Source organism: Pan troglodytes, chromosome 5, assembly GCF_028858775.2.
Source record: "Pan troglodytes isolate AG18354 chromosome 5, NHGRI_mPanTro3-v2.0_pri, whole genome shotgun sequence".
In the NCBI taxonomy this organism is placed as follows: domain Eukaryota; kingdom Metazoa; phylum Chordata; class Mammalia; order Primates; family Hominidae; genus Pan; species Pan troglodytes.
The window spans coordinates 154979547-155000448 of NC_072403.2; the positions used below are offsets into that span (position 1 = coordinate 154979547).

Consider the following 20902-nt stretch of genomic DNA (forward strand, 5'->3'; position numbering starts at 1 on the left):
GTTATCTAGCTCTTTAATGATATTTTTAGCAGTTAAATTATCTTCTGTTGAAGAAAATTGTTACCATGAATAAAAATTTAGTGGGACAAAATATTTTACAAAGTTAGAAAATTTACTGCACTTCAGAACATGATCAAAGATGCAACATCTTTTTTCCCCCAGTAATTGCTTATCACTATTATTGTGCTTAAATCTAAATGTCATATACTTAGCAAAAGGAGATACTGCTAAGTTAGAGGTTAGGCACTTAAAAGCATATTCACCTTTGTAGCAGAGTGCATACTGGTTTCATAGTGTGCCTTTCTGCATTAGTAGTTTACTAAGTGCTTTGTACATAGCAATCAATAATTATTTGTTAAAAAAATCAATGGTATATTTAATTCAGTGTTCAAAAAGTTCATGCTAATATTAACTATGTAAAAATCTTTAAGCTTGTAAGATTTTTGAGTAGCTCATAGAGTCAGCATCTGCTCCACCCGGGTAGCTGAGGAAGCTCAGTCAGAACACCCTGGGGGGGAATTTTCTATCATTATTTGCAGATTAGAATGGAGTCTCTGGGGAGGTCCCTGCTGTGTGTTTATCCAGCAATTGAGGGAACATGGCGTGATTGTACCCATTACTGTGTGAAGAATATCCAAATGCCTTCTTTAGACGGTTGTTGTTCTTGCTACTTATATATTAAAAGCAATTATGTGATATTGTAATGAATTATGTTGACAAGCTTTCATTCCCAAAGCTGCTTATCTATGTACATATTATTTCTGACTGGAAAACTTATGTTTTTTCCTGCCCGTTTGAATGAATTGCTTGCCACTGGTGACTTATGGCCTGTTTCATCGATTTTCAGTAATGAGATGGAGCAGTATGAGGTAAATATCTATGCACAAAAGCAGGGATTCTAAATCACATTCTGCAAACCACACATTTGATGGTGCAGTTAGCCCATCTCCTCAAAAATGTTTGTGGTGAAGTTTCCTTGAAAAAGCTTGGGCTTAAAGCATGTCACTTAGATGACAGATTTAGAAAGAATTTCGGTCATTACAGTGAGAAGTCCTCTTTGGCTCAGTCAGGCTAACCCGCTCCAAGGGTAGGAGAGGATAATTCACCAGGCGGTGCGTCTAATGGACATCGTCTCAGTGGATGAGGGAGGTAGAGAGAGCCTGTGGTTCTTTTAAATGCATTGATTTCTCTACGGAGTAGCATTCAAATATGTAACTGATCATGGACTCCAGGTAAGTGATGATGGACTCCCCTGGTTGTAGAATTGCTACCGGGTGTTCAGATGTCTCAGGCAAGGAAAGCAGTGAAAACAGAGGCAAAGGAAATCCTTGTGGGATTCACTCATCTGGTTTCATACTGAGTCACTGTCTCACGGGGATGAAGTACCGTTGGAGTTCACTCTTGATCTTGATAACAGGGAGAAAGAATTATGCGCTGTTAAAAAGAAAGATGTCTGTGGAAAGCGGGGGATCCCTTGAAGATGGTGTTTTATAGAACTGCTATTTTATGGCTCTTATATCCTTTCCATGCATTATTTAACTTCTTTTAGTCTTTGCTGAACATGGATACTGCCTAGGTTGGTTTCCAGCAAGAACTGCATTGAAAGTTTGATGAACTGAAAACAAAATAACTTTTTATGCTATAAAGTACCTCATGATATGTGACTGTAGGTGAAATACAGGAAGGTCTCAAGCTCACACCATTTCTCTGAATGTGCTACTTTCGTTTCTGCATATGACAAACTACTCTCTCTTTTACGTGTATATAACTATGTATGTTTTATATGTACCTATCATATATATCATATATATCTAGATAGATATATATAGTCCCTACTTGTGGTCCCCTACTCGGGACTATAGTACCTATATAGTTGGTACTATATTTTCGGTACTATATAGATACTATAGTCCCAAGTAGGGGAGAAGAAGTAGGGAGATCTACAGAGTAATATCTATCTATCTAGACATATGTGACTTTTATAGAGAGATTTTATATGTAGATAGACTATTCCTCTCTGGATTACATATAAATTTATTAAATGTCACATAATACTTTATGTTCTCTAGTTAGAAAAGAGACCAGGTCGATTTTTCATTTCTTCCTTATCATTTCCCCTTTAATTAATGGTTTTATCCTCATATGGGGACTCTTCCAGGCCTTTCTTTATGACACCAATAAATCTCACTGCCTCTTTCCCATCTGTTCTCTCCACAGTTTTCCTTCATTCCATGATCCATGTCATTCCAGTTTCCATTGCTGCCCTTCTCAGCATTCCATCTTCTTGTTTCTTCTGTCTGCTGTGCCTAAAATTAACTTGAAAACATGAACCATCTTCAAGACAAATCTATGGTGTTCTTTACATTAATTTTATAAAAGTACACCATAATCAAAATGTGGAACACCTTGACTACCAGTCACTGGGGATATGGCCAAAGGTCAAGACAAATATACTCTGGCCTTTTAAAATTCATACAAATAATGATTCCATTTTTATTTAAAATGCTGCTTTTCTTATTTGATTAATTCTTGTGTTTTGCCTGAGTTTAGTCAATTATGTAGAAATGTACAAATTAGCAACTAATTAAGGACATAACTTGATATTGTTTTTTGGTGCTGACCTTTCTTGTTTTATTTTTGAGACAGAGTCTTGCTGTATCATCAAGGCTGGAGTGCAGTGGTACAATCTTGGCTCACTACAGCCTTCACCTCCCATGTTCAAGTGATTCTTATGCCTCAGCCTCCCAAGTAGCTGAGATTACAGGCATGCACCACCACGCCCAGCTAACTTTTATATTTTTAGTAGAGATGGAGTTTTACCATGTTGGTCAGGCTGGTCTGGAACTCCTGACCTCAAGTGATCCACCTGCCTTGGCCTCCAAAAATGCTGGGATTACAGGCATGAGCCACCACATCCAGCCATAATTAAATTTAGTTGAGGATATTGAAGATGATGTAATGGGATGAAATAAAAGCAATTCTGGATAAATTATATATGTTTTAGGAATAAATGGTAGAAATCTAATGAATTTGTCCTATATTACAAACAGGAGTGTAATAGTTTAGTGCATTCCAGAGAAGAAAAATAATAGACTATTACATTAATTTAATCAAAACCAATTGTGCATTTCAAAAAAGATAAAGACATGAATGGAATTTGAGTATACTTCCATACTTGTGAAAATGAATTTAAAATCTAACATGACTCAGTAAATCAGCTATGATTTCGTGACAGGGAGAGTTGGGGAGGTGTAGAAAAAAGATGGAGAAGGAATTAAACAGTAGAGAAGATTTTAGAGAAATGAATACTGAGTGACTCCAAAGTAATCCTGGGATTTTTGTTGTTGTTGTTGTTCTGATCTATTCCTATTTATATTTCTTGGAGAGACATGATACATTTGATCACTTCATTTCAGCATGCAATGTAAAATAATAAGAGCAACTAGCCTGCTAAGAACCCAAAGCCAGATGGTGTATATGTGTGTCATGCTGAGTTGATGGTTTGGAAGTGCCAGCTCTGCAGAATGGCTGGAGTCGAATAATACTTCAAGGTAATCCTGCTTAAGATCCACTTGTGCATCTCCATATAACTTTTACATTTTTAACAGTTAAGTTAATGAATTTTAAGTTGCAGTGGTCAGCAGGATTCATGTAGGCAACAGAAAAACACACATAAAATGTCTGTAATGGGATTTGTTAACTGTCAGTTCAAATCAAACTCTTATAAACTGACAGAAACCTCAAGTGTTTTAATAGTACTGGCAAACTGCTTCTTAAATAAGCAAATAGCCAAAAGTGAGTTTATGCTTCTTTCTTGAGAAGGATAGACTGTTTCATCATTTTTAGAGATTATCTTTTGAGGACTAACCAGTGTGAGTCAAAGAAATAGTAGCATAACCCAAACATGTCCTCTTTGTCTCCTTGTGTTTAGAAAATAGGAAAAAATGGCTGGGCGCAGTGGCTCATGCCTGTAATCCCAGCACTTTGGGAGGCCGAGGCAGGCGGATCACGAGGTCAAGAGATTGAGACCATCCTGGCTAACATGGTGAAACCCCATTTCTACTAAAAATACAAAAAATTAGGTGGGTGTGGGAGCAGGCACCTGTAGTCCCAGCTACTTGGGAGGCTGAGGCAGGAGAATGGCATGAACCTGGGAGGCAGAGCTTGCAGTGAGCCGAGATCGCACCACTGCACTCCAGCCTGGGCAACATAGTGAGACTCCGTCTCAAAAAAAATAAAAAAAGAGGATGGAGGAGCCAAGATGGCCGAATAGGAACAGCTCCGGTCTACAGCTCCCAGCGTGAGCGACGCAGAAGACGGTGATTTCTGCATTTCCATCTGAGGTACCGGGTTCATCTCACTAGGGAGTGCCAGACAGTGGGCGCAGGTCAGTGGGTGCGCGCACCGTGCGTGAGCCGAAGCAGGGCGAGGCATTGCCTCACTCGGGAAGCGCAAGGGGTCAGGGAGTTCCCTTTCCGAGTCAAAGAAAGGGGTGACAGACACACCTGGAAAATCGGGTCACTCCCACCCGAATATTGCGCTTTTCAGACCGGCCTAAAAAACGGCACACCACGAGACTATATCCCACACCTGGCTCGGAGGGTCCTACGCCCACGGAATCTCGCTGATTGCTAGCACAGCAGTCTGAGATCAAACTGCAAGGCCGCAGCGAGGCTGGGGGAGGGGCGCCCGCCATTGCCCAGGCTTGCTTAGGTAAACAAAGCAGCCGGGAAGCTTGAACTGGGTGGAGCCCACCACAGCTCAAGGAGGCCTGCCTGCCTCTGTAGGCTCCACCTCTGGGGGCAGGGCACAGACAAACAAAAAGACAGCAGTAACCTCTGCAGACTTAAATGTCCCTGTCTGACAGCTTTGAAGAGAGCAGTGGTTCTCCCAGCACGCAGCTGGAGATCTGAGAATGGGCAGACTGCCTCCTCAAGTGGGTCCCTGACCCCTGACCCCCGAGCAGCCTAACTGGGAGGCACCCCCCAGCAGGGGCACACTGACACCTCCCACGGCAGGGTATTCCAACAGACCTGCAGCTGAGGGTCCTGTCTGTTAGAAGGAAAACTAACAAACAGAAAGGACATCCACACCGAAAACCCATCTGTACATCACCATCATCAAAGACCAAAAGTAGATAAAACCACAAAGATGGGGAAAAAACAGAACAGAAAAACTGGAAACTCTAAAACGCAGAGCGCCTCTCCTCCTCCAAAGGAACGCTGTTCCTCACCAGCAACAGAACAAAGCTGGATGGAGAATGATTTTGACGAGCTGAGAGAAGAAGGCTTCAGACGATCAAATTACTCTGAGCTACGGGAGGATATTCAAACCAAAGGCAAAGAAGTTGAAAACTTTGAAAAAAATTTAGACGAATGTATAACTAGAATAACCAATACAGAGAAGTGCTTAAAGGAGCTGATGGAGCTGAAAACCAAGGCTCAAGAACTACGTGAAGAATGCAGAAGCCTCAGGAGCCGATGCGATCAACTGGAAGAAAGGGTATCAGCAATGGAAGATGAAATGAATGAAATGAAGCGAGAAGGGAAGTTTAGAGAAAAAAGAATAAAAAGAAATGAGCAAAGCCTCCAAGAAATATGGGACTATGTGAAAAGACCAAATCTACGTCTGATTGGTGTACCTGAAAGTGATGCGGAGAATGGAACCAAGTTGGAAAACACTCTGCAGGATATTTTCCAGGAGAACTTCCCCAATCTAGCAAGGCAGGCCAACGTTCAGATTCAGGAAATACAGAGAACGCCACAAAGATACTCCTCGAGAAGAGCAACTCCAAGACACATAATTGTCAGATTCGCCAAAGTTGAAATGAAGGAAAAAATGTTAAGGGCAGCCAGAGAGAAAGGTCGGGTTACCCTCAAAGGGAAGCCCATCAGACTAACAGCGGATCTCTCGGCAGAAACCCTACAAGCCAGAAGAGAGGGGGGGCCAATATTCAACATTCTTAAAGAAAAGAATTTTCAACCCAGAATTTCATATCCAGCCAAACTAAGCTTCATAAGTGAAGGAGAAATAAAATACTTTACAGACAAGCAAATGCTGAGAGATTTTGTCACCACCAGGCCTGCCCTAAAAGAGCTCCTGAAGGAAGCGCTAAACATGGAAAGGAACAACCGGTACCAGCCACTGCAAAATCATGCCAAAATGTAAAGACCATCGAGACTAGGAAGAAACTGCATCAACTAACGAGCAAAATCACCAGCTAACATCATAATGACAGGATCAAATGCACACATAACAATATTAACTTTAAATGTAAATGGACTAAATGCTCCAATTAAAAGACACAGACTGGCAAGTTGGATAAAGAGTCAAGACCCATAAGTGTGCTGTATTCAGGAAACCTATCTCACATGCAGAGACACACATAGGCTCAAAATAAAAGGATGGAGGAAGATCTACCAAGCAAATGGAAAACAAAAAAAGGCAGGGGTTGCAATCCTAGTCTCTGATAAAACAGACTTTAAACCAACAAAGATCAAAAGAGACAAAGAAGGCCATTACATAATGGTAAAGGGATCAATTGAACAAGAGGAGCTAACTATCCTAAATATATATGCACCCAATACAGGAGCACCCAGATTCATAAAGCAAGTCCTGAGTGACCTACAAAGAGACTTAGACTCCCACACATTAATAATGGGAGACTTTAACACCCCACTGTCAACATTAGACAGATCAACGAGACAGAAAGTCAACAAGGATACCCAGGAATTGAACTCAGCTCTGCACCAAGCGGACCTAATAGACATCTACAGAACTCTCCACCCCAAATCAACAGAATATACATTTTTTTCAGCACCACACCACACCTATTCCAAAATTGACCACATAGTTGGAAGTAAAGCTCTCCTCAGCAAATGTAAAAGAACAGAAATTATAACAAACTATCTCTCAGACCACAGTGCAATCAAACTAGAACTCAGGATTAAGAATCTCACTCAAAGCTGCTCAACTACATGGAAACTGAACAACCTGCTCCTGAATGACTACTGGGTACATAACGAAATGAAGGCAGAAATAAAGATGTTCTTTGAAACCAACGAGAACAAAGACACAACATACCAGAATCTCTGGGATGCATTCAAAGCAGTGTGTAGAGGGAAATTTATAGCACTAAATGCCCACAAGAGAAAGCAGGAAAGATCCAGAATTGACACCCTAACATCACAATTAAAAGAACTAGAAAAGCAAGAGCAAACACATTCAAAAGCTAGCAGAAGGCAAGAAATAACTAAAATCCGAGCAGAACTGAAGGAAATAGAGACACAAAAAACCCTTCAAAAAATCAATGAATCCAGGAGCTGGTTTTTTGAAAGGATCAACAAAATTGATAGACCGCTAGCAAGACTAATGAAGAAAAAAAGAGAGAAGAATCAAATAGACACAATAAAAAATGATAAAGGGGATATCACCACCGATCCCACAGAAATACAAACTACCATCAGAGAATACTACAAACACCTCTACGCAAATAAACTAGAAAATCTAGAAGAAATGGATACATTCCTTGACACATACACCCTCCCAAGACTAAACCAGGAAGAAGTTGAATCTCTGAATAGACCAATAACAGGAGCTGAAATTGTGGCAATAATCAATAGTTTACCAACCAAAAAGAGTCCAGGACCAGATGGATTCACAGCCGAATTCTACCAGAGGTACAAGGAGGAACTGGTGCCATTCCTTCTGAAACTATTCCAATCAACAGAAAAAGAGGGAATCCTCCCTAACTCATTTTATGAGGCCAGCATCATTCTGATACCAAAGCCGGGCAGAGACACAACCAAAAAAGAGAATTTTAGACCAATATCCTTGATGAACATTGATGCAAAAATCCTCAATAAAATACTGGCAAACCGAATCCAGCAGCACATCAAAAAGCTTATCCACCATGATCAAGTGGGCTTCATCCCTGGGATGCAAGGCTGGTTCAATATACGCAAATCAATAAATGTAATCCAGAATATAAACAGAGCCAAAGACAAAAACCACATGATTATCTCAATAGATGCAGAAAAAGCCTTTGACAAAATTCAACAACCCTTCATGCTAAAAACTCTCAATAAATTAGGTATTGATGGGACGTATTTCAAAATAATAAGAGCTATCTATGACAAACCCACAGCCAATATCATACTGAATGGGCAAAAACTGGAAGCATTCCCTTTGAAAACTGGCACAAGACAGGGATGCCCTCTCTCACCACTCCTATTCAACATAGTGTTGGAAGTTCTGGCCAGGGCAATCAGGCAGGAGAAGGAAATAAAGGGTATTCAATTAGGAAAAGAGGAAGTCAAATTGTCCCTGTTTGCAGACGACATGATTGTTTATCTAGAAAACCCCATCGTCTCAGCCCAAAATCTCCTTAAGCTGATAAGCAACTTCAGCAAAGTCTCAGGATACAAAATCAATGTACAAAAATCACAAGCATTCCTATACACCAACAACAGACAAACAGAGAGCCAAATCATGAGTGAACTCCCATTCACAATTGCTTCAAAGAGAATAAAATACCTAGGAATCCAACTTACAAGGGATGTGAAGGACCTCTTCAAGGAGAACTACAAACCACTGCTCAAGGAAATAAAAGAGGATACAAACAAATGGAAGAACATTCCATGCTCATGGGTAGGAAGAATCAATATCGTGAAAATGGCCATACTTCCCAAGGTAATTTACAGATTCAATGCCATCCCCATCAAGCTACCAATGACTTTATTCACAGAATTGGAAAAAACTACTTTAAAGTTCATATGGAACCAAAAAAGAGCCTGCATCGCCAAGTCAATCCTAAGCCAAAAGAACAAAGCTGGAGGCATCACGCTACCTGACTTCAAACTATACTACAAGGCTACAGTAACCAAAACAGCATGGTACTGGTACCAAAACAGAGATATAGATCAATGGAACAGAACAGAGCCCTCAGAAATAACGCCACTTACCTACAACTATCTGATCTTTGACAAACCTGAGAAAAACAAGCAATGGGGAAAGGATTCCCTATTTAATAAATGGTGCTGGGAAAACTGGCTAGCCATATGTAGAAAGCTGAAACTGGATCCCTTCCTTACACCTTATACAAAAATCAATTCAAGATGGATTAAAGATTTAAACGTTAGACCTAAAACCATAAAAACCCTAGAAGAAAACCTAGGCATTACCATTCAGGACATAGGCGTGGGCAAGGACTTCATGTCCAAAACACCAAAAGCAATGGCAACAAAAGCCAAAATTGACAAATGGGATCTAATTAAACTAAGGAGCTTCTGCACAGCAAAAGAAACTACCATCAGAGTGAAACAGGCAACCTACAACATGGGAGAAAATTTTCGCAACCTACTCATCTGACAAAGGGCTAATATCCAGAATCTACAATGAACTCAAACAAATTTACAAGAAAAAAACAAACAACCCCATCAAAAAGTGGGCGAAGGACATGAACAGACACTTCTCAAAAGAAGACATTTATGCAGCCAAAAAACACATGAAAAAATGCTCATCATCACTGGCCATCAGAGAAATGCAAATCAAAACCACTATGAGATACCATCTCACACCAGTTAGAATGGCAATCATTAAAAAGTCAGGAAACAACAGGTGCTGGAGAGGATGTGGAGAAATAGGAACACTTTTACACTGTTGGTGGGACTGTAAACTAGTTCAACCATTGTGGAAGTCAGTGTGGCGATTCCTCAGGGATCTAGAACTAGAAATACCATTTGACCCAGCCATCCCATTACTGGGTATATACCCAAAGGACTATAAATCATGCTGCTATAAAGACACATGCACACGTATGTTTATTGCGGCATTATTCACAATAGCAAAGACTTGGAACCAACCCAAATGTCCAACAATGATAGACTGGATTAAGAAAATGTGGCACATATACACCATGGAATACTATGCAGCCATAAAAAATGATGAGTTCATGTCCTTTGTAGGGACATGGATGAAACTGGAAACCATCATTCTCAGTAAACTATCGCAAGAACAAAAAACCAAACACCGCATATTCTCACTCATAGGTGGGAATTGAACAATGAGATCACATGGACACAGGAAGGGGAATATCACACTCTGGGGACTGTGGTGGGGAGGGGGGTGGGGGGAGGGATAGCATTGGGAGATATACCTAATGCTAGATGACGAGTTAGTGGGTGCAGCGCACCAGCATGGCACATGTATACATATGTAACTAACCTGCACAGTGTGCACATGTACCCTAAAACTTAAAGTATAATAAAAAATTAAGAAAAAAAATAAAAAAATAAAAATAAAAAAGAAAAAAGAAAATAGGAAAAAATCATTTTGTAGTACCTCCTTTCCCTGACCTCCACGTACGCTCTTTGGGGAAGTCTTCTTAGCAGTTCAGGTGAGGTGGGGGCTGTACTATAGTCCCAAGTAGGGGAGAACCACTAGGGAGGTCTACAAAGAGTGACAGGTAATAGTGAGGGGACTGCTGTGTTAGATGACACCATTGGGTAAGAAGATGAATCAACTGTAGAAAAGTATAAGACTTCATTTGTACATACTGTTAATTATATAAATCTGAGAAAGTGTTGCTTAGACTATTACATTTAGATTTGCAGAAATTATTTTGTTTTTTCGCTCTCCTAGAATTCAAGATTCTGTTTTTCCCTTTTTTTCATGTTAAGCTTCCCTCCTATTCCTATTTCTTTTCTTTTAAGTCTTTATAAAAGCAACTGTTTCCCAAGAATTAGTAAATTACTTATTTATACAAAAAATTGTTAAGTAATTTAGTTAAATTAGTTTCTTTTTCCTCTATTTTGAAGATCTGATATTAGGTACATCTATATTTAAGATCATTATTTCTTCCTGATTAATTGATTTTTTATCATTATGAAATGTTCCTCATTATTTTTGGTAATATTCCTTATGTAAATAGACACTTTTTTTTTTTTTTGGACGATGTCTCCCTTGGTCACCAGGCTGGAGTGCAGTGGCATGATCCTGGCTCACTGCAACCTCTGCCTCCTGGGTTCAAGTGATTCTCCTGCCTCAGCCTCCTGAGTAGCTGGGACCACAGGCGTGCACCACCATGCCCAGCTAATTTTTGCACTTTTAATAGAGATGGGGGTTCACCATGTTGGCCAGGATAGTCTTGATCTCTTGACCTCGTGATCCACCCATCTCAGCCTCCCAAAGTGCTGGGATTATAGGTGTGAGCCACTGCGCCCTGCTGATAGATACTTTAAAAAAAATTGAAGTTATCTTTTTATTGAGATGCTGGCTATCCTGAAGTTTGTGAAGTAGGAAAATCTAAGGTCTCACAAAGAAAAATATATCTCTACAGTGTTGCTGACTATGAAGGCTCAAAAGAGAAAAAAGTGTTCCCTACTGTATGCTTAGCTTGCTCTGGAAACCTATTTAATAAAAAGAACTTTTGGGGCCGGGTGTGGTGGCTCACACCTGCAATCCCAGCACTTTGGGAGGCTGAGGCGGGTAGATCACGAGGTCAGGAGTTCGAAACCTGCCAGTCTGGTCAACGTGGTGAGACCCCATCTCTACTAAAAATACAAAAATTAGCTGGGTGCGGTGGTGCATGCCTGTAATCCTAGCTACTGGGGAGCCTGAGACAGGAGAATCGATTTAACCCAGGGGGCAGAAGTTGCAGTGAACTGAGATCTCACAACTGCACTCCAGCTTGGGAGACAGAGCAAGACTCTGTCTCAAGAAAAATAAAAGAACTTTTAAATTCAGGGGTACATGTGCAAATTTGTTACACAGGTAAATGTGCATCATTGGAGTTTGTTGTACAGATTATGTCATCACCCAGGTATTAGCTTGGTACCCATTAGTTATTATTCCTAATCCTCTCCCTCTTCCCACCTCCACCCCTCAATAGACCCCACTGTGTGTTGTTCCCCTCTCTGTGTCCATGTGTTCTCATCATTTAGCTGTCAGTTTTAAGTGAGAACATGCTGGAAACCTACTTTAATGTTAGTGTAGTTACTTCAGCCTTCTTATGGTTAGTGTTTGCATTCATTTACTTTTAACCAACTTTACATTTATACTTACATGCTTTTTTTTGTTTTGGTTTGGTTTTTAAAATCCAGTCTGATAATCCCTGCCTTTGCATTGGAGAGCTTAAACCATTTATATTTAGTGTAATTACAGACATTGTTGGGTTAAGTCTGATATCCTATTTTAGTTTTCTTTTTGTTCCATTTATTCTTTCTTCCTTTCCCCCAATTTTTGACTTTTTCCTGAATTAATTTAGTATTGCTAATATTTCATTTTATTTCCACTATTGGCTTACTAGCTATGGGAGACAAATTTTTTTAAATGGCCCCCAGAGATGTTTCACACTAATGTCAGGAACCTGTGAATATGATGAGATATAATTCCTTTCATTGTGTTATGATATATGGCCTTAAGAAATGAACACTATCCAGGTGGGCTTGATTATATCACATGAGTCTTAAAGGCAGAGAGCTTTTTCAAGCCAATGAGAGATGAGGAAAGCAGAAAGGAAAGTCAGAGATCTGAAGCATAAGAAGGATTCAACATTCTCTTGCTGGCTTTGAAGATGGAAGGGACCATGTACAAGGACTGGAGAACAGACACAAGGAGCCGAGAGTGACCCTAGCCAACAGCCAATAAAGAAACACGAATCTTAGTCTCACAATGTCAAGGGACTGGATTCTACCAACCTGAATGAGCTTGGAAGTAGATCTTTTCTTTTGGCCTCCACGTAAAGGCCTAGCTTGGCCAACACATTAATTTTGGTGTTGTGGTACCCTAACCATAAAACCTAGAGTAACCTTCCTGGGCACCTGACCTACAAGCTGAGAAGTAATATATTGGTGGTGTTTTAGCTGCTAAGTTTGTGGTAACTTGTTATGCAGCAATGGACAACTAATACATTAGCTGATCCCCTCTATTCTTTTAATGGTTGCTCTGTGGTTTACAATATGCATATTTAACTTATCACAGTCTGCTGTCAACTAATATTATACAACTTTATGTGTAATGTAAGAACCTTACAACTATATACCTTCCATTCTTTCTTGTCCTTGGTGCTGTTGTTATTATAAATTTTACTTCTAAATATTCTTAAAACCTCACAAAATAGTTATATTTTTGCTTTAGTTAATTATCGTTAATAAATGTAGAAATTAGAAAAGTAAAAATCTTTTATATTTATTTTCATATCTATATTATCCACATCTATTTTTCAGCAATTGTCATTGATCTGTATAGATTTCCATATGTGATATCATTTCTTCATTCCTCTAATATATCCTTTAGTGAAAGTCTAATGATATTTAATTCTCTCAGTTTCTGTTTATCTGAAAAAGTCTTTCACCTTTGAGAGTTTTTTCTCCATTATAAGACTTAAAAGATATTGTTTCATTGTTTCTTGGCTTGGATCATTTTACACAAGAAATATGTGTTAATTCTTTTTGTTTTGTATGGTGATATGTTTTTTTTCCCTCCAGTGGCTTTAAAATTTCCATCTTTGTCAAAATTTTATGAAATTTGATTACACTGGGGATTGATACGGTTTTCTTTGTGTGTACTCCACTGTTGAGCTTCTTGGATCTGTGGGTTTATAGTTTTCAGAAAACTTCGAAAAACTTCAGCCACCATTTCTTCAGCTTTTTTTTTTCTACCTGACCTTTGGGTCTCCAATACACATATATTAGACTGCTTGATATTTTCTCACAGTTCACTTAGGTTGTTAATATTTAAAGTCTTTCTTCTTTCAGTGATTAATTTTGGAAAGTTTCTTTTCATGTATTCATGTTTTCTATGTATTCAATTTTTAATCTTTTCTTTTTCGGTGTCTAATCTGCTATTATTTCCATACAGTGACTTTTTGATTTCAGATTTTTTTTAACTTTTGAATATTAACTTTGATTCTTTTTAATGTCTTATTTCTCTCGCTATTTTTATGTCTTCCTTTAACTTTTTGAACTGATTTAATTTAGTTATTTAATGCACTTGTCTACCAATTCCAATATTTCTGTTATGTCTACATCTGTTTTTATTGAATGGCTTTTATTTTGGTTAAGGATATTTTTCTACTGCTTGACATGTTCAGTAATTTTTATTGGATGATGGACATTGTGCGCTATGTTGTTGAATGTCTGGAATTTGTTGTCTTCCTTTAAATAAAGTAGAATTTTGTTTTTAATAGGCATTTAAACTACTTGTAGATAAGCTTTTTTTTGTTTGTTTGAGGGCTATTTTTAAGTATTGTTTGGGTGGATCTATGTTAGCCTTTATTCCAGGGCTATGTTAGTGCCACTATTTAGGCATGAGACTTCTTGGGTCTCTACTGAATGCCTGTTGTAGCCAATAAGGCCTCTTCTATGTGATTAGTCAGAACTGGAATACATCTCTATCCTGAATGAGCTTTGAGAATTGTTTAGCCTATTGCTTGTAGTAGGTAGACTTCTAAAATGACCCCCAAAGACATTCACCTTTGTGTATTCCCCTCCAATTGAGTTTGGGCAGGATGTGAATATGATTATTCTTGTAACTACATTACTTTATGTGGAAAAAGGAAAATTTTCTAAGATGGGCTTGATTTCATCTGGTAAGCCCTTTAAAAAGAGATTTATCTGACTGATTGCTGAGTAAAAAGTCCATTATCTGAAAAGCCTGGTTCATATATTTAGTCCAAATGTCTAGTTGTTTATGGTGTGAAGGCAAACCTGGTCCAGTTACTATATCATGGAGTTTTTAGGTGAACAGTTGTAGTGAATTAACTTGTCCTTGGAGGGTATCGCAATAGCTTTAACCAGAACTTTCTTTCTTGGACTTATCCTCCATCATGTTTCCTTGCTTTCCAGGCTGCATAAAACAATTAAGTGGTCTCCAGGTATTTACACTTTATCAGTACCAAGGCAATATTCTACTTCCTCTGCCTATAAACAAAAATCCCACAGAAATTTTACATATAATGCAGTAACTAGGCTTTTTGAGCTTACCAAACCCTATTTTTTAGTCAATCTTTAAAACTAAGGGATATTGAATTACAAGGGAAGGATTTGAAAGAGGCTAGCCAGCTATATTTCAAAAGAATAAAAACCACTCTCTTTAAACCTTTAAGTTATTTGAAAATATTTTACACCAGTGAAATATAGAGAGAATAATACAATCAATTTCAGTATGCCAAATAACCAACTTAAGAAATAAAATATTATTTGTACAGTTGAGGCCCTGTGCAGATAATATTTCCTCCAATCTTATCATTCTCTCTCTAGAGGTACCTTAATGCAATGTTATTAATTCCCATGCATTTCTTCATGTATTACTTCATATCCCTGCATCCTTAAATTTATCTTTGCATTTTTTTTTGAAATTGATTTTAATTGTCAGAATTCTTTCCTGGTTTCCTTTTTTTTTTTTTTTTGGTTTAACATTTTGTTGTGAAAATAAAATGTTTATATTTGTTTAGATTTCCATTGTATGAATATAACACCATTATTTTTCCAGTCAACTATTAAGAAACATAGTTATTTCAACTTTTTTGAAGCAATGAACACTCAAATTAACCTTTGGTAGATATGACTAGTACACATATATGAGAGTTTCTGCAGGGAATGCCCTTTATAATTATATCACAAAATAAATAGAGTATATGCATCTTCAAGTTACTATAGATGGTCCACAACTCAGAATTTTTGACTTATTATATTTCGACTTTATGCTGGTGTGAAAGTGATGGCATTCAATAGAAACCATACTTTGAGTACTCATGAAGCCATTCTGTTTTTCATGTTCAGCACAATATTTAATAAGTTACATGATATTTTCAACATTTTATCATAAAACAGGCTTTGTGTTAGATGATTTCGCCCAACTGCAGGCTAATGTGTGTGTTCTGAGCACATTTTAGATAGGCTAAGCTAAGCTATGCTATTCTATAGGTCGGGTGTATTAAATGCATTTCCAACTTAAGATATTTTCAGTTTACTATGAGTTTATAGGGAAGTAGCTGCATCATAAGTTGAGGAGCATCTGTAGATATTGTCAGTTGTTTTTCAAAGCGGTTGTCCAGATTTGCATTCCTACCATAAGCTTTCTGGTTGTTCTACATCTTTGTAACACTTGGTATTGTCAGAATTAAATTGTAAATAATTACACTGGTGAGAAATGCTACCTCATTGTGGTCTTAGTTTGCATTTCCCTGGTTGTTAGTTACCTTTTTATGTTTACTAGCCAGATTAGCTAGTAATGAAGAATAATGAAGATTATTCTTCTCTGGTAGGGTCACTCCAGTTTAATCAAACTCCATTAGGGCCAACATAGAGATTCAAACATCTAAAGTCCTAGGATATGAAAAATAGAAAGATATGAATAGGAATATATGAAAAATAGAAAATAGAACATTTTTCTAAGTATGAAATTATTCCCTGAGACATTTAAGTTATTTCTAGTTATCAAAACATGACTCTTGCCAACACTTCTATTGTGTCGTTCTCAATTGTGGCAGTCTTAGCTTCTTTTACTCTGGCTTTTCTGGCTGCAGAAAGAATGACAGTAAACCTTAAGTCACTGAAGCTAAAGACAGGCTATGTTATGAGGAAACAGAACATTACTCTGCCTAACACTGACTAATAATAGTAAGATTTGATGAACTCCAAAAAGCCTAGGTTAACAATTTCTGTGTTCTAGTGCTATGCTAATTGATGGAACTAAATACTTTTTAGGATCCTTCTTCCCTTGTGAGGACCCTATCCACAGAGCTTTCACAGACTCTTTCTACTGCCAATGAGGAAATTTACCAAAAAAGGTCCTTGCTATCTTTTCTAAAAAGGCAATGAGTAAAATTGTGTCTTTTACAAAGATATCATCTGTAAACTATTTTCAGTAGGAAAAAAGCCAGAAAAATTTTCCTGAATCTATCCTTGGTGCTAATTCGGTATGACTTTGTGTGCAGGGGATACATTTTCTGCCCTTTCCATAATTTGAGTGATCATCTGTCTAGCTGCATTACAGTATGCTGCCTGCAGTGTTCTCCTTTGCAATAGTCCAAGTAAATAAAACATAGCTGATCTAAATGCTTCCATTCATAATTGATTTGAGGAATGTATAACCTGTAGTTTTTTTGGGGGGGGCGGTTAGAGAAATTGTATGGGTATCTCTGTTTATATTACTTTGGAAATATTTTATTTCATAAATACTAAAATCCTGAGTAGAAGGTCATTTAGTTCAAGTTTGACAACAGAAACTTGTTTCATATCAGCCTTAATTATTACATTCAGTCGATTTTTTTATGACTCAAGGACCCACTTCCTACCACTTCCTTTGATAGAAAAAATATCTAAATGTAAGAGATGAAAGCATAGGAAAGTTTTTCACATTTAGACTGAATTGTCTTGTTATTCAGACAGTCCTCACCCTTTTGTTTTCACTTCTTAGATATTTGTTAAAACTCACTAGTTATATTGACTAGTAGAAACCATAGATGTGATTTAGACATGACATAGAAGAAACCATGACAAACCATAGACATGATGCTTTAAAATAATGGCCCTGCCGGTTTGATCATTGATACTTCTTTCTGATGGGCCCTATTTAGATGTGTGTGTGCATGCATGTTTTGCACTTGTCCCGAGGTGAGTGAAAATGGAAGTGGTGTTTTAAAGATGAACTTTCTGTATAAAAGCAAGTTGTAAATGTCTGTTCTCTATTTCTAGGAGCAGCTCTTTAAAATATGCTTCTGATCCTTTCTTATCAGATGTCATGTTGTACACCAGCAGCTCATTTGCTGTTCCACAGCTTGGGTCTCCAGATCTTAATGACTCATACCGGCTGTTGTCCCCCTACAGGTTATCCAGGCTGTCTTTTTTGGCATCTGTGTGCTGACTGATCTTTCCAGTCTTCTGACTCGAGGAAGTGGGAACCAGGAGCAAGAGAGGCAGCTCAAGAAGCTCATCTCTCTCCGGGACTGGATGTTAGCTGTGTTGGCCTTTCCTGTTGGGGTTGTGAGTATGATGGAGGATGCATTTAGCCACAAAAGAAACTTGGCTCTTATTTCAGACTTCTAAGAGAAAAAAAAAGAGTTCATTATAAGAGGTTTCTGTATTATTAGTTTGCTGGAGCTGTCAGTACCACAGATGCGGTGGCTTAAACAACAAACATTTATTTTCTCGTAGTTCTGGAGGCTGAAGTCTGAGATGCAGGTGTCCACAGGGTTCGTTTCATCTGAGGCCTCTCTCCCCTTGGCTTGCAGACAGCGCCTTCTGACTGTGTCTTCACACGCTCATCCCTCTGTGCCTGTCTTTGCCTAAACTTCCTATTTTTATAAGGTATAGCAGTCATATTAGATTAGGGCCCCCTAATGACCTCATTCAACCATATATAATCACCTCTTGAGAAACCCAGTCTCCAAATACAGTCACATTGCGAGATTCTGGGGGTTAGGGCTTCCACATATGAATTTTGCAGAGGACACAATTCAGTCTATCAGTTTCTTAAGCAGCCCAAACTTGAAAGGTAGGGTCCTTGGGTCAACCAGGCTTTTGAACTTGGGAGAGGAGATCAGTATTAGCTCATACTTCTTCAGTTACCCAGCTGTGCCATTAGCTACTATCACTGAAGTAAATGCCTCTTAATGTTTGGGTCTGTTTTGACTTCATTGATTTTCATTGTTTTCAGTTAGATTCTCTTCATAACTCAACTTCCTTCACAAGTCTGTTAATTTTCCATTGTCTGCACATAAACCATGTTTTTTTAAAGGCCCTCAGAGACCCTACAGATTTTAACCTCTGCGTAGCCAGGAGAAGAGAACTCATATATATCACAAACTGTAAAAATGAGTAAGAAGTTGTTATTTAATTCAAATTCAGACCTTTCATTTGCCAGCTGATTTCGGGGAAAAACAGAAGTCTCAGTGATGTGGTCTAGCACATGCACCAAGTCCATTGTAGGAAGAATCAGAAAGTTGATCATAAGTCCTTCCAGTGGATTACTCATATTTGTCAGGTTTGTAGCTGGTAGAAGGCCCTACATGCTTGCTTTAAGACCAATTAGTAGACACTCAGATGGTCACTGAATTGCTTTTTCTGTGTGCCAAATTATATTTTCTTGGATGAAATAAATAGCCCTTAACCCTGAGAAAAACACAATGGCCAGAGAGCATTATAATTTGTTGACACTCCTCATTCCCTCATCCTTGTCCTCTGAAAACTTAAATAAATGAGTACTCAGATTGAAGCTAACCAGCAAATCTCTCAAATTCCATTGTTTAGCATAGCAGAGTTTAATGCTTTCCATATTACTTAATATTTCCTTCTTTGGGCTTTCCATATAAAATTCAAATACTTTCTATCAGAATAGTCATCTAAGAGAAAATTTCCATTAGCATAAAGCACAAAGATACATACTTTCTGCATAAAAGAATTATCTAGAAAATCTCAGTCTCTCTGTGTGTACATGTATATGCATCTATATCTAATATCTAATATATGCATGTATATTATATATATCATGTATACATTTTTTCTTTTTTAACGTCTACTCCCTTGGAATTTCTATAGCCATGTCATTGCCTGTGGAAGCCTTCGTTGGCTAGAAGGATTACAATAGTAATACAATAAAAAAGTAGGCCAGGCGCAGTGGCTTACGCCTGTAATCCCAGCACTTTGGGAGGCCGAGGCGGGCAGATCATGAGGCCAGGAGATCAAGACCATCCTGGCTAACACAGTGAAACCCCATCTCTACTAAAAATACAAAAAATGAGCCGGGCGTGGTGGTGGGCTCCTTTAGTCCCAGCTACTCAGGAGGCTGACGCAGGAGAATAGCTTGAACCTGGGAGGTGGAGGTTGCAGTGAGCTGAGATCTCACCACTGCATTCCAGCCTGGGCAACAGAGCAAGACTCTGTCTCAAAAAAAAAAAAAAAAAAAAGTAAACATGAGTATAGTGTTAACATGTTTTCTCTTAGCTCCCTTCTGTATGTGATATCAAATTATGTCTCTACAGGGAAAATTTTGACTTATGTTGTAAATTTTGCTACTCTCCTCAAAAGCTCATGGCATATGCCCTTTAGACATTTTTGACCTTCCTTTGGGGGAAACTTTTGCACCTGCCTGAAGCTTGAAGTATATGTCAACTCTTGGTGTCTTTCCTAAAGTTATCCCATGTATGTTTCATGGTTTATAAAACAAGTGGTGGCCTTTTTGTTTAGTTATTTGTTTTAGTACATCTGATATTTTCCTCCATCTATCACTGTCTTTGTTGTTTTGCCTATGTTTTAGAAAAAAGAGGAATAAAAGTGCCTTTCATCCCCACCCACCCCATCCCTCTTAAACCAGAAGTCCCAGCATCACACTTTCATGGCGTGTGGGTGTGGCTGTCCTAGTGGCTCTCTGACAGCGCAGCCAGTCCTCATCACTGCGACCAGGGCCTCCCGTGTCACCCAGCACATGGAGGGGATCAGTGCTCTTGAGAATCACAAAAGAAATCAAAGAATAGATAAGGAATCAGAGATGTGTAACTCACTGATGTTTTTAACTCATTTTTTTTTTTGCCCATTGATATTTTGTAGTCACTATTTCCATCTTTCATAATCATCCCTGTTACTGTGAGTCACTGTTCCCTTCATAGTTACTAGTCTATTATTTTCCTAAACTTTTAAATGTTCCTTTCAAAGAAAGTGACATTTCTTTCTCTCTTTTCCCCCCTCCTTTCTCTCTCTCCTCTCCCCTGTTTTAAGAAGAATCTAGGTCAGTATTCTCTAGAAATCATCATATGTTTTCTACTGTTTCTGTCTTGCTATGCTATTTGATGTTTTGTATCTATTTATGCAATTTCCACCAGACTTCTCACTCTAATACACAGAAATTCATTTTGAGGCCAAAAAAAGCCTGATAAATTGTTCATTCCCAAATCCCATTAATT

General features: G+C 38.4%; 1 protein-coding gene across 5 annotated transcripts in view; it reads left to right on the forward strand.

The window, feature by feature from the left end:
• AIG1 (androgen induced 1) overlaps nt 1-20902 on the forward strand; it is a 328654-nt gene that overhangs the window by 65979 nt on the left and 241773 nt on the right. For all 5 annotated transcript variants that reach the window (XM_016956404.4, XM_016956408.4, XM_009452118.5 and 2 more), the window contains one exon: nt 17832-17987. In XM_016956404.4, coding sequence (XP_016811893.2) covers nt 17832-17987 — 156 coding nt within the window. The remainder of the gene's footprint in view (nt 1-17831; nt 17988-20902) is intronic.